At 46.8% G+C, this 12,500-nt stretch overlaps 1 protein-coding gene across 1 annotated transcript in view; it reads left to right on the top strand.

Annotated features, from left to right (window-relative positions):
- The window catches only part of slit2 (slit homolog 2 (Drosophila)), a gene marked incomplete in the record, with an annotated part of 126,482 nt that overhangs the window by 80,604 nt on the left and 33,378 nt on the right, over nt 1-12,500 (top strand). Inside the window, 7 exon segments of the mRNA XM_031815044.1 lie at nt 749-915; nt 4,625-4,757; nt 5,036-5,104; nt 5,250-5,321; nt 7,049-7,120; nt 7,513-7,584; nt 10,363-10,526. Of these exon segments, the coding sequence (XP_031670904.1) occupies nt 749-915; nt 4,625-4,757; nt 5,036-5,104; nt 5,250-5,321; nt 7,049-7,120; nt 7,513-7,584; nt 10,363-10,526 (749 nt within the window).

Raw genomic sequence — 12,500 nt, forward strand, 5'->3', positions numbered from 1 at the left:
TCCACACTGTGAGTATCCAGGAACCAGCTGGCCAATCCCTTCACCTGTAACTGACCTCTCCTGTTTATGTTCTCAGGAACCTGCTGGCCAATCCCTTCACCTGTAACTGACCTCTCCTGTTTATGTTCTCAGGAACCTGCTGGCCAATCCCTTCACCTGTAACTGACCTCTCCTGTTTATGTTCTCAGGAACCAGCTGGCCAATCCCTTCACCTGTAACTGACCTCTGCTGTTTATGTTCTCAGGAACCAGCTGGCCAATCCCTTCACCTGTAACTGACCTCTCCTGTTTATGTTCTCAGGAACCTGCTGGCCAATCCCTTCACCTGTAACTGACCTCTCCTGTTTATGTTCTCAGGAACCAGCTGGCCAATCCCTTCACCTGTAACTGACCTCTCCTGTTTATGTTCTCAGGAACCTGCTGGCCAATCCCTTCACCTCTAACTGACCTCTCCTGTTTATGTTCTCAGGAACCAGCTGGCCAATCCCTTCACCTGTAACTGACCTCTGCTGTTTATGTTCTCAGGAACCTGCTGGCCAATCCCTTCACCTCTAACTGACCTCTGCTGTTTATGTTCTCAGGAACCAGCTGGCCAATCCCTTCACCTGTAACTGACCTCTCCTGTTTATGTTCTCAGGAACCTGCTGGCCAATCCCTTCACCTGTAACTGACCTCTCCTGTTTATGTTCTCAGGAACCAGCTGGCCAATCCCTTCAACTGTAACTGACCTCTCCTGTTTATGTTCTCAGGAACCTGCTGGCCAATCCCTTCAACTGTAACTGCCACCTGGCATGGCTTGGTGATTGGCTAAGGAGGAAGCGTATCGTCACGGGCAACCCCCGCTGTCAGAACCCTTACTTCCTGAAAGAGATCCCTATACAGGATGTAGCCGCACAGGACTTCACCTGCGACGACGGTAAACACACACACACACATAAACACACACACAACACACAAACACACACACACACACACATACACACACACACACACACACACACACAAACACACATCAGCCCGGTCACTAGAAATTGCGTTGGATTTGGGACGTATGAAAAGGTAGTGAGTACGTAGATATTTGCCTTGCTCAGCAAAAAAACACCCCGACATCGATAGTCACATCACCACGAGGCAGGAAGGCTGAGGGCTCTGTTTAGACCACTACACCACAGGACCACGAGGCAGGAGGGCTAAGGGCTCTATTTAGACCATCACACCACAGGACCAAGAGGCAGGAGGGCTGAGGGCTCTGTTTAGACCACTACACCACAGGACCATGAGGCAGGAGGGCTGAGGGCTCTGTTTAGACTACTACACCACAGGACCATGAGGCAGGAGGGCTGAGGGCTCTGTTTAGACCACTACACCACAGGACCACGAGGCAGGAGGGCTGATGGCTCTGTTTAGACCACTACACCGCAGGACCATGAGGCAGGAGGGCTGAGGGCTCTGTTTAGACCACTACACCACAGGACCACGAGGGCTGAGGGCTCTGCTTAGACCACTAAACCACAGGACCACGAGGCAGGAGGGCTGAGGGCTCTGTTTAGACCACTAAACCACAGGACCACGAGGCAGGAGGGCTGAGGGCTCTGTTTAGACCACTACACCACAGGACCATGAGGCAGGAGGGCTGAGGGCTCTGTTTAGACCACTACACCACAGGACCACGAGGCAGGAGGGCTGAGGGCTCTGTTTAGACCACTACACCACAGGACCATGAGGGCAGGAGGGCTGAGGGCTCTGTTTAGACCACTACACCACAGGAACACGAGGCAGGAGGGCTGAGGGCTCTGTTTAGACCACTACACCACAGGACCACGTGGCAGGAGGGCTGACTGCTCTGATTAGACCACTACACCACAGGACCACGTGGCAGGAGGGCTGACTGCTCTGATTAGACCACTACACCACAGGACCATGAGGCAGGAGGGATGAGGGCTCTGTTTAGACCACTACACCACAGGACCACGAGGCAGGAGGGCTGAGGGCTCTGTTTAGACCACTCACTACACCACAGGACCATGAGGGCTGAGGGCTCTGCTTAGACCACTAAACCACAGGACCACGAGGCAGGAGGGCTGAGGGCTCTGTTTAGACCACTACACCACAGGACCATGAGGCAGGAGGGCTGAGGGCTCTGCTTAGACCATGACACCACAGGACCACGAGGCAGGAGGGATGAGGGCTCTGTTTAGACCACTACACCACAGGACCACGAGGCAAGAGGGTTGAGTGCTCTGTTTAGACCCCTACACCACAGGACCACGAGGCAGGAGGGCTGAGGTCTCTGTTTAGACCACTACACCACAGGACCACGAGGCAGGAGGGCTGAGGGCTCTGTTTAGACCACTACACCACAGGACCACGAGGCAGGAGGCCTGAGGGCTCTGTTTAAACCATCACACCACAGGACCACGAGGCAGGAGGGCTGAGGGCTCTGTTTAGACCACTACACCACAGGACCACGAGGCAGGAGGGCTGAGGGCTCTGTTTAGACCACTACACCACAGGACCAAGAGGCAGGAGGGCTGAGGGCTCTGTTTAGACCACTACCCCACAGGACCAAGAGGCAGGAGGGCTGAGGGCTCTGTTTAGACCACTACACCACAGGACCACGAGGCAGGAGGCCTGAGGGCTCTGTTTAAACCATCACACCACAGGACCACGAGGCAGGAGGGCTGAGGGCTCTGTTTAGACCACTACACCACAGGACCACGAGGCAGGAGGGCTGAGGGCTCTGTTTAGACCACTACACCACAGGACCAAGAGGCAGGAGGGCTGAGGGCTCTGTTTAGACCACTATACCACAGGACCACGAGGCAGGAGGGCTGAGGGCTCTGTTTAGACCACAGGACCACGAGGCAGGAGGGCTGACTGCTCTGTTTAGACCACTACACCACAGGACCACGAGGCAGGAGGGCTGAGGGCTCTGTTTAGACCACTACACCACAGGACCACGAGGCAGGAGGGCTGAGGGCTCTGTTTAGACCACTACGCCACAGGACCAAGAGGCAGGAGGGCTGAGGGCTCTGTTTAGACCACTATACCACAGGACCACGAGGTAGGAGGGCTGAGGGCTCTGTTTAGACCACTACACCACAGGACCACGAGGCAGGAGGGCTGACTGCTCTGTTTAGACCACTACACCACAGGACCACGAGGCAGGAGGGCTGAGGGCTCTGTTTAGACCACTACACCACAGGACCAAGAGGCAGGAGGGCTGAGGGCTCTGTTTAGACCACTACACCACAGGACCACGAGGCAGGAGGGCTGAGGGCTCTGTTTAGACCACTACCCCACAGGACCAAGAGGCAGGAGGGCTGAGTGCTCTGTTTAGACCACTACACCACAGGACTACGAGGCAGGAGGGCTGAGGGCTCTGTTTAGGCCAGGAATGTACCTGTGCGTGTGTACCCCAAACAGGTCTTCACCTGCGACGATGGAACCTAAAGATATTAACCAGACTCAGTGTCAGAACTTAGAAGTAGTTCTCTAGAACAGTCACCATTCTTTCTCATCAATAAGTATATTCCCTGGGCTTATAGTTTATGTCCCTCCTCTCTCCTTTCTCTCTCACTCCCCTCTCTCGCCTCTCTCTCTCTCTCACTCTTCTCTCCCTCCTCTCTCCTTTCTCTCTCACTCCCCTCTCTCTCCTCTCTCCTTCCTCTCTCCCTCCTCTCTCCTTCCTATCTCTCTCTCCTCTCTCCTTCCTCTCTCCTTCCTCTCTCCTTCCTCTCTCTCTCCTCTCTCACTCTCCTTTCCCTCTCCCTCCTCTCTCCTTCCTCTCTCCCTCCTCTCTCCTTCCTCTCTCCTTCCTCTCCCCCTTCCTCTCTCCTCTCTCCCTCCTCTCTCCCCCCCTCCTCTCCCTCCTCTCTCCCTACCTATCCACTCCCTCCTTCCTCTCTCCCTCCTCTCTCCTTCCTCTCTCACTCCTCTCTCACTCCTCTCTCCTTCCTCTCTCACTCCTCTCTCCCTCCTCTCTTTCCACTCTCTCCTTCCTCTCTCCTTCCTCTCTCCTTCCTCTCTCCTTCCTCTCTCCCTCCTCTCTCCTTCCCCTCTCCCTCCTCTCTCTTTCCTCTCTCCCTCTCCTCCCTCCTCTCCCCTCTCCCCTCTCTCCCTCCTCTCTCCCTCCTCTCTCCCTCCTCTCCACTCCCTCCTTCCTCTCTCACTCCTCTCTCACTCCTCTCTCCTTCCTCTCTCACTCCTCTCTCCCTCCTCTCTCCTCTCTCCCTCCTCCCTCCTCTCTTTCCACTCTCTCCTTCCTCTCTCCCTCCTCTCTCATTCCTCTCTCCTTCCTCTCTCCCTCCTCTCTCCTTCCTCACTCCTTCCTCTCTCCCTCTCCTCCCTCCTCTTTCCTCTCTCCCTCCTCTCTCCCTCCTCTTTCCTCTCTCCCTCCTCTCTCCCTCCTCTATCCCTCCTCTCTCCTTCCTCTCTCACTCCTCTCTCCCTCCTCTTCACTCTCTCCCTCCTCTCTCTCCCTCCTCTCTCCCTCCTCTCCCCTCTCTCCTTCCTCTCTCCCTCTTCTCTCCCTCCTCTCCACTCTCTCCCTCCTCTCTCCCTCCTCTCTACTCTCTCCTTCCTCTCTCCCTCTTCTCTCCCTCCTCTCTTCTCTCTCCCTCTAGGTAATGATGAGAACAGTTGTAGTCCAGTGTTGAGGTGTCCTGCAGAATGCAGCTGTCTGGATACAGTGGTCCGCTGTAGTAACAAGGGCCTCAGCACCCTTCCTAAAGGACTGCCCAAGGACACCACAGAACTGTGAGATCTCATCTTTCTGTCTGTCTGTCTGTCTGTCTGTCTGTCTGTCTGTCTGTCTGTCTGTCTGTCTGTCTGACTACCTGTCTGTCTGACTACCTGTCTGTCTGTCACTCTGTATGTCTGTCTGTCTGATTATCTGTCTGTCTGTCTATCTGTCTGTCACTCTGTCTGTCTGTCTGTCTGTCTGACTACCTGTCTGTCTGACCTCTCTCCTCTCTCTCTCTCTCTCTCCCCTCTCTCTCTCTCTCTCTCCCCTCTCTCTCTCCCTCTCTCTCTAGGTATCTGGATGGTAACCAACTCACACAGGTTCCAGTGGAACTCTCAAATTACAAGCACTTAACACTCATGTAGGTGTCACACACACACACACACACACACACACACACACACACACACACCAGTGTATGTCCAGAGTGACTTGTTGTCTGCAGTCTGCCTGTAGCACTAACTCTGGCTGTGTGTGTTACATGCTGCTTCCCCTTGTTGTTTCAGCGATCTGAGTAACAACCAAATCAGCACGTTGTCCAACTACAGCCTGAGAAACATGACAGAACTACTGACACTGTGAGTCTGCTGGGGGGGGGGGGGGGGGGGGGGGGGGTTACTATCCTGGTAGGGTTAGGAGTCAAATCAGCACGTTGTCCAACTACAGCCTGAGCAACATGACAGAACTACTGACACTGTGAGTCTGCTGACTATATGTCTCGTTGGGCTGGGGGGGGGCTGGGGGTGGGGGGGGGGGTTACTATCCTGGTAGGGTTAGGAGTCAAATCAGCACGTTGTCCAACTACAGCCTGAGCAACATGACAGAACTACTGACACTGTGAGTCTGCTGACTATATGTCTCGCTGGGCTGGGGGGGGGGGGGGGGGGGGGCTGGGTGTGTGTGTGTGTGGGGGGGGGGGAATGAGGGGGTTTACTATCCTCGTGAGGACCAGAAGGATCGGGGGGGGGGGGGGGGTGGAGGAGGAAGTGGTTTACTAGAGTTAGGGTTAGGAGCTAGGGTTAGGAGTTAGGAGTTAGGGTTAGGAGTTAGGAGCTAGGGTTAGGAGTTAGGAGTTAGGGTTAGGAGTTAGGGTTAGGAGTTAGGAGCTAGGGTTAGGAGTTAGAAGTTAGGGTTAGGAGTTAGGGTTAGGAGTTAGGGTTACAATTAGGGTTAGGAGTTAGGGTTAGGAGTTAGGGTTAGAATTAGGGTTAGGAGTTAGGGTTAGAATTAGGGTTAGAATTTGGGTTAGGGTTTAGGGATTAGAATTAGGAGTAGGGGTTAAGGTTAGGGGTTAGGGTTAGAATTTGGGTTAGAATTTGGGTTAGGGTTTAGGGTTAGAATTAGGGTTAGGGGTTAAGGTTAGGGGTTAGGGTTAGGAGTTAGGGTTAGAATTAGGGTTAGGGGTTAAGGTTAGGGGTTAGGGGTTAAGGTTAGGGGTTAGGGAACATAGGATTTTGAATCAAAATGTTTAGTCCCCACAAGGATAGTACATCAAAACTGTGTCGCATCGGCTGATGTAGAAATGGCTTCATAAATACATTTGATTTTATTTGATTGATTGATTGATTTGATTGATTTGATTGATTGATTTGATTGATTGATTGATTTGATTGATTGATTGATTGATTTGATTGATTGTACTCTTGCCTATGTGTTTGTACTGTTATTTTCAGGAGTATAGTTACAGAACCTGAGAACCTTAACCCTAATCAATTACCTTAACCCTAACCCTATATAGACTGACCAGGTGAAAGATATGATCCATTACAGTACCTGAGAATATAGACTGACCAGGTGAATCCAGGTGAAAGCTATGATCCCTTATTGATGTCACCTGTTAAATCCACTTCAATCAGTGTAGATGAAGGGGAGGAGACGGGTTAAAGAAGGATGTTGCATACGAGGGGGGGGGGGGGGTATGGTAGTAGGTGCCAGGCATAGCTGTTTGATTCAAGAACTTCAGCATTGCTGGGTTTTTAAAGCTCAACAATTTCCTCTGTGTATCAAAGAATGGTCCACCACCCAAAGGACATCCAGCCAACTTGACACAACTTTTGGGAAGCGTTGGAGTCAACATGGGCCAGCATCCCTGTGGAACACTTTCAACACCTTGTAGAGTCCCTGCCCCGACGAATTGAGGCTGTTCTGAGGGCAAACAGGGGGGCAACATAATATTAGGAAGGTGTTCCTAATGTTTTGTACACTCAGTGTGTACCTCGATGTTTTGTGTTTCAGATGGTTTCTAAACTTCAACGTTGTACCAGCGCTGTCTGTAGTGTGTTTTAACGTGTCTCTGTGTGTGTAGAATCCTAAGCTACAACCGTTTGAGGTGCGTACCAGTCAGGGCCTTCGATGGACTCAAGTCTCTACGGTTACTGTGAGTATGCGTGGTATCTATGGAACTAGATGACCTGTCGTTGTGTGTCTGTATGTCACCATGGTAACCTGTTGTTTGTGTTTGTAGGTCTCCATGGTAACCTGTTGTTGTGTGTCTGTAGGTCCCAATGGTAACCTGTTGTTTGTGTCTGTAGGTCCCCATGGTAACCTGTTGTTGTGTGTCTGTAGGTCCCAATGGTAACCTGTTGTTGTGTGTCTGTAGGTCCCCATGGTAACCTGTTGTTGCGTGTCTGTAGGTCCCCACGGTAACCTGTTGTTGTGTGTCTGTAGGTCCCCATGGTAACCTGTTGTTGTGTGTCTGTAGGTGTCTACAGTAACCTGTTGTAGTGTGTCTGTATGTCCCCATGGTAACCTGTTGTTGTGTGTCTGTAGGTCTCTCCATGGAAACGACATATCTGTGATACCGGAGGGAGCTTTCAAAGACCTGGCCTCGCTCTCTCACCTGTGAGTAACACAAACGCATGCACACACCACTCATTGATGTCTATACAACAACGACAAGCCACCTGGGTCTGATCACTTGGATGGAAAATTACTGATAATTAGTCATAATTCATTAGGATAATATAGCGGACGATATTGCCACTCCTATTGGCCATCTGTTCAACCTAAGGCTATAGGAAAGGGTGTTCCCTCAGGCCTGGAGGGAAGCTGAAGTCATTCCGCTACCTAAGAATAGTGAAGTCCCTTTTACTGGCTCAAACAGCAATCAGCCCGTTAAATCGTGTTTGAACAGATACAATGTTTTTTTTATCACAGTAAACAAATGAACAATATATTTTCAGCTGACAGGGTAGGATATTCATCAAGGACAGCACTTACACAAATGCCTGATGATTGCCTCAGAGACATTTATAATAAAAAATGATTGTGGGAGCTGTTTTGTTAGACTTCAGTGCGGCTTTTGACATTATCGATCATAGTCTGCTGCTGGAAAAACATATATGTGTCATGGCTTTACACCCCCTGCTATAATGTGGATATTGAGTTACCTGTCTGACAGAACACAGAGGGTATTATTTAATGGAAGCCTCTCCAACATAATCCAGGAGGAATCAGGAATTCCCCAGGGCAGCTGTCTAGGCCCCTTACTTTTTTCCATCTTTACTAACACGGGGCGGCAGCGTAGTCTAGTGGTTGGACTAGTAACTGAAAGGTTGCAAGATCGAATCCCCGAGCTGACAAGGTACAAATCTGTCGTTCTGCCCCTGAACAAGGCAGTTAACCCACTGTTCCTAGGCCGTCATTGAAAATAAGAATTTGTTCTTAACCGACTTGCCTAGTTAAATAAATAAAAGATAATGAATTGCCACTGGCTTTGAGTAAAGACAGTGTGTCTATGTATGTGGATGACTTAACACTATACACGTCAACTACTACAGTGACTGAAATGAGTACAACACTCAACAAAGAGCTGCAGTTAGTTTCAGAATGGGTGGCAAGGAATAAGTTAGTCCTAACTATTTAAATAAATAAATATTATATAATAAATAATTATATTAAATATTTAAAAACAAAAGGCATCGTAAAAACAGAAAGTCAATATATAAAAATAATATATGAATATATATATAAAATAAATAAAATGAAAAAAAGAGTTCTTAACAGGGTGTTTTTTTACCCTCGCAGGTGTCGTCTCCTTCAGACATGAGCTCGTCGTCAGGGCAGATGTTGAGCACGTTAACAGCATCTCTGTCACCTGTTGTATTCGGCGGATGTGACAAATTACATTTCATTTGGGGCAAATCATTCACTGAACCCTCAAACCTCAACTAAATATTGTAATGAATTATGTGTGACTAAACTTCTTGGAGTAACCCTGGATTGTAAACTGTCATGGTCAAAACATTTTGATACGACAGTCGCTAAAATGTGGAGAAGTCTGTCTTCTTAAAACTACTTAGAGACCGTTCCCGCTCGAATCCCGTAAAAAAAAACATGGGGGCAACATCCAGTGAAATTGCAGTGCGCCAAATTCAAAAACAGAAATTCATAATTCATAAAACATACAAGTGTTAAAATCAAAATTAAGATGAACTTCTTGTTAATCCAGCCACTATGTCAGATTTCAAAAAGGCTTTACGGCGAAAGCAAACCAAGCGATTATCTGAGGACAGCGGCCCGCATACAATCACATGAAAATCAGATTTCAACCAGGCAGGTATGCGACAAAAGTCAGAAATAGAGATAAATGCCTTACCTTTGAAGATCTTCTTCTGTTGGCACTCTAAAATGTCCCAGAAACATCACAAATGGTTATTTTGTTTGATAATGTCCTTCTTTATATCCCCAAAATGTCCATTTATTTGGCTTGTTTGATTCAGAAATACACCGGTCCCAACATGACTACAAAGGATCTAATAAGTTACATGTAAACTTGGCTTGACACTCTCAAAGAACAGACCTACTTCCTCATTTCTCAAAAGAAAAACATCAACCAATTTCTAAAGACTGCTGACATCTAGTGGAAGCAATAGGAACTGCAACCAGGTTCCTATTAAATAGAAAACGAAAGGAAACCCAGTAACCTCAAATTCCTTTTCCCCAGGATGGTTTGTCCTCAGGCTTTCGCCTGCCAAAAAGTTCTGTAATACTCACAGACATTATCTTAACAGTTTTAGAAACTTTAGAGTGTTTTCTATCTAAATCTACCAATTATATGCATATCCTAGCTTCTGGGCCTGAGTAGCAGGCAGTTTGCTTTGGGCTCGCATTTCATCCGGTCGTGAAAATACTGCCCCCTACCCCAAAGAGGTTTTAACAACACTATCAACAAGGCAGGTCCTACAGACTCTAGTTTTGTCGCACCTGTTCAGTCATGTGGTGCCACAAAGGACTTAGGAAAATTGCAATTAGGCTCAGAACAGGGCAGCACGGCTGGCCCTTGGATACACACAGAGAGCTAATATTAATAATATGCATATGGCACAAAGTGGAGATTGACTTTTATGTTGAAAGCACCGTGCTGTCTGTTTGAACTACTGGCACACAGCTCAGACATCCACGCGTACCACACAAGACATGTCACCAGAGGTCTCTTCACAGTCCCCAAGTCCAGAACAGACTATGGGAGGTGCACACGAGGGATCCATAGTAAATACTACAATTAATACACACACTGAATGGAATGTATCACAATGTTAAGTGTATGTGTGTGTGTGTGTGTGTGTGTGTGTGTGTGTGTGTGTGTGTGTGTGTGTGTGTGTGTGTGTGTGTGTGTAGGGCTCTGGGGGCCAACCCCCTGTACTGTGACTGTAGGATGCAGTGGCTGTCTGACTGGGTGCAGAGTGGGTATAGGGAACCGGGTATCGCCCGCTGTGCCGGTCCTGGAGACATGACAGACAAACTACTGCTGACCACACCGTCCAAGAAGTTCACCTGCACAGGTAACACACACCTTACACACACATCTTATATACACACACACAGACAAACACACACACACACACAGACAAACACACACTTACAAACACACACACTCACACACACTTGCGGAGTGCTCTTCAAGGAGACCACCAGTTGCCATAGATATTGTTGTCCACCAACTAGTGGACTAAAAATACACACAGTCTATAAAGTTCATTATTAAAAACATTAACAGTCTCTAAAGTTCATTATTAAATCATTAACAGTCTATAAAGTTCATTATTAAATCGTTAACAGTCTATAAAGTTCATTATTAAAAACATTAACAGTCTATAAAGTTCATTATTAAATCGTTAACAGTCTCTAAAGTTCATTATTAAATCGTTAACAGTCTATAAAGTTCATTATTAAATCGTTAACAGTCTATAAAGTTCATTATTAAATCATTAACAGTCTATAAAGTTCGTTATTAAAAACATTAACAGTCTCTAAAGTTCATTATTAAATCGTTAACAGTCTATAAAGTTCATTATTAAATCGTTAACAGTCTATAAAGTTCATTATTAAATCGTTAACAGTCTATAAAGTTCATTATTAAATCGTTAACAGTCTATAAAGTTCATTATTAAATCGTTAACAGTCTATAAAGTTCATTATTAAATCGTTAACAGTCTCTAATGTTCATTATTAAATCGTTAACAGTCTATAAAGTTCATTATTAAATCGTTAACAGTCTCTAAAGTTCATTATTAAATCGTTAACAGTCTCTAATGTTCATTATTAAATCGTTAACAGTCTATAAAGTTCATTATTAAATCGTTAACAGTCTCTAAAGTTCATTATTAAATCGTTAACAGTCTCTAATGTTCATTATTAAATCGTTAACAGTCTATAAAGTTCATTATTAAATCGTTAACAGTCTCTAAAGTTCATTATTAAATCGTTAACAGTCTCTAAAGTTCATTATTAAATCGTTAACAGTCTATAAAGTTCATTATTAAATCGTTAACAGTCTATAAAGTTCATTATTAAATCGTTAACAGTCTATAAAGTTCATTATTAAATCGTTAACAGTCTATAAAGTTCATTATTAAATCGTTAACAGTCTATAAAGTTCATTATTAAATCGTTAACAGTCTATAAAGTTCATTATTAAATCGTTAACAGTCTATAAAGTTCATTATTAAATCGTTAACAGTCTATAAAGTTTTTATTCAAAACGTCTCATCCTTTTTATTAACATATGCGTAATATCTTCCTGGTTTGATTGACGACATTGTAGACGTCCCCGGGCCTTGTGGTCTTCTCGTGCCAGGTAAAGTAGCCAATCACATCCGAGTACAACCCCCTTGGTCCCGCCTCCCCAAGTCCCTTCAGCCAAACCCAGCCCATTGCCTGATCCCTGACCTCTGACCTGAATGCTCATCTCTCTCCTCTGTCAGTCCCAGTGTGTAGACCTCCATACTGTTATGAACCAATCAGCCTCCAGTGTGTAGACCTCCATACTGTTATGAACCAATCAGCCTCCAGTATGTAGACTTCCATACTGTTATGAACCAATCAGCCTCCAGTGTGCAGAATAGGGCTCTGGTCTATAGTAGTACCACTATATAGGGAATAGGGCTCTGGTCTAAAGTAGTACCACTATATAGGGAATAGGGCTCTGGTCTAAAGTAGTGCACTACATAGGGAATAGGGCTCTGGTCTAAAGTAGTACCACTATATAAGGAATAGGGCTCTGGTCTATAGTAGTACCACTATATAGGGAATAGGGCTCTGGTCTATAGTAGTACCACTATATAGGGAACAGGTCTCTGGTCTATAGTAGTACCACTATATAGGGAATAGGGCTCTGGTCTAAAGTAGTGCACTACATAGGGAATAGGGCTCTGGTCTAAAGTAGTACCACTATATAAGGAATAGGGTGCCATTTGGGACAGAAAACTTGTGCAGGACTTTGTCTCTGTGTATGTAGGTATGTACAGTATGTTGTA

This window comes from Oncorhynchus kisutch, unplaced genomic scaffold, assembly GCF_002021735.2.
Source record: "Oncorhynchus kisutch isolate 150728-3 unplaced genomic scaffold, Okis_V2 Okis07a-Okis12b_hom, whole genome shotgun sequence".
In the NCBI taxonomy this organism is placed as follows: Eukaryota; Metazoa; Chordata; class Actinopteri; order Salmoniformes; family Salmonidae; genus Oncorhynchus; species Oncorhynchus kisutch.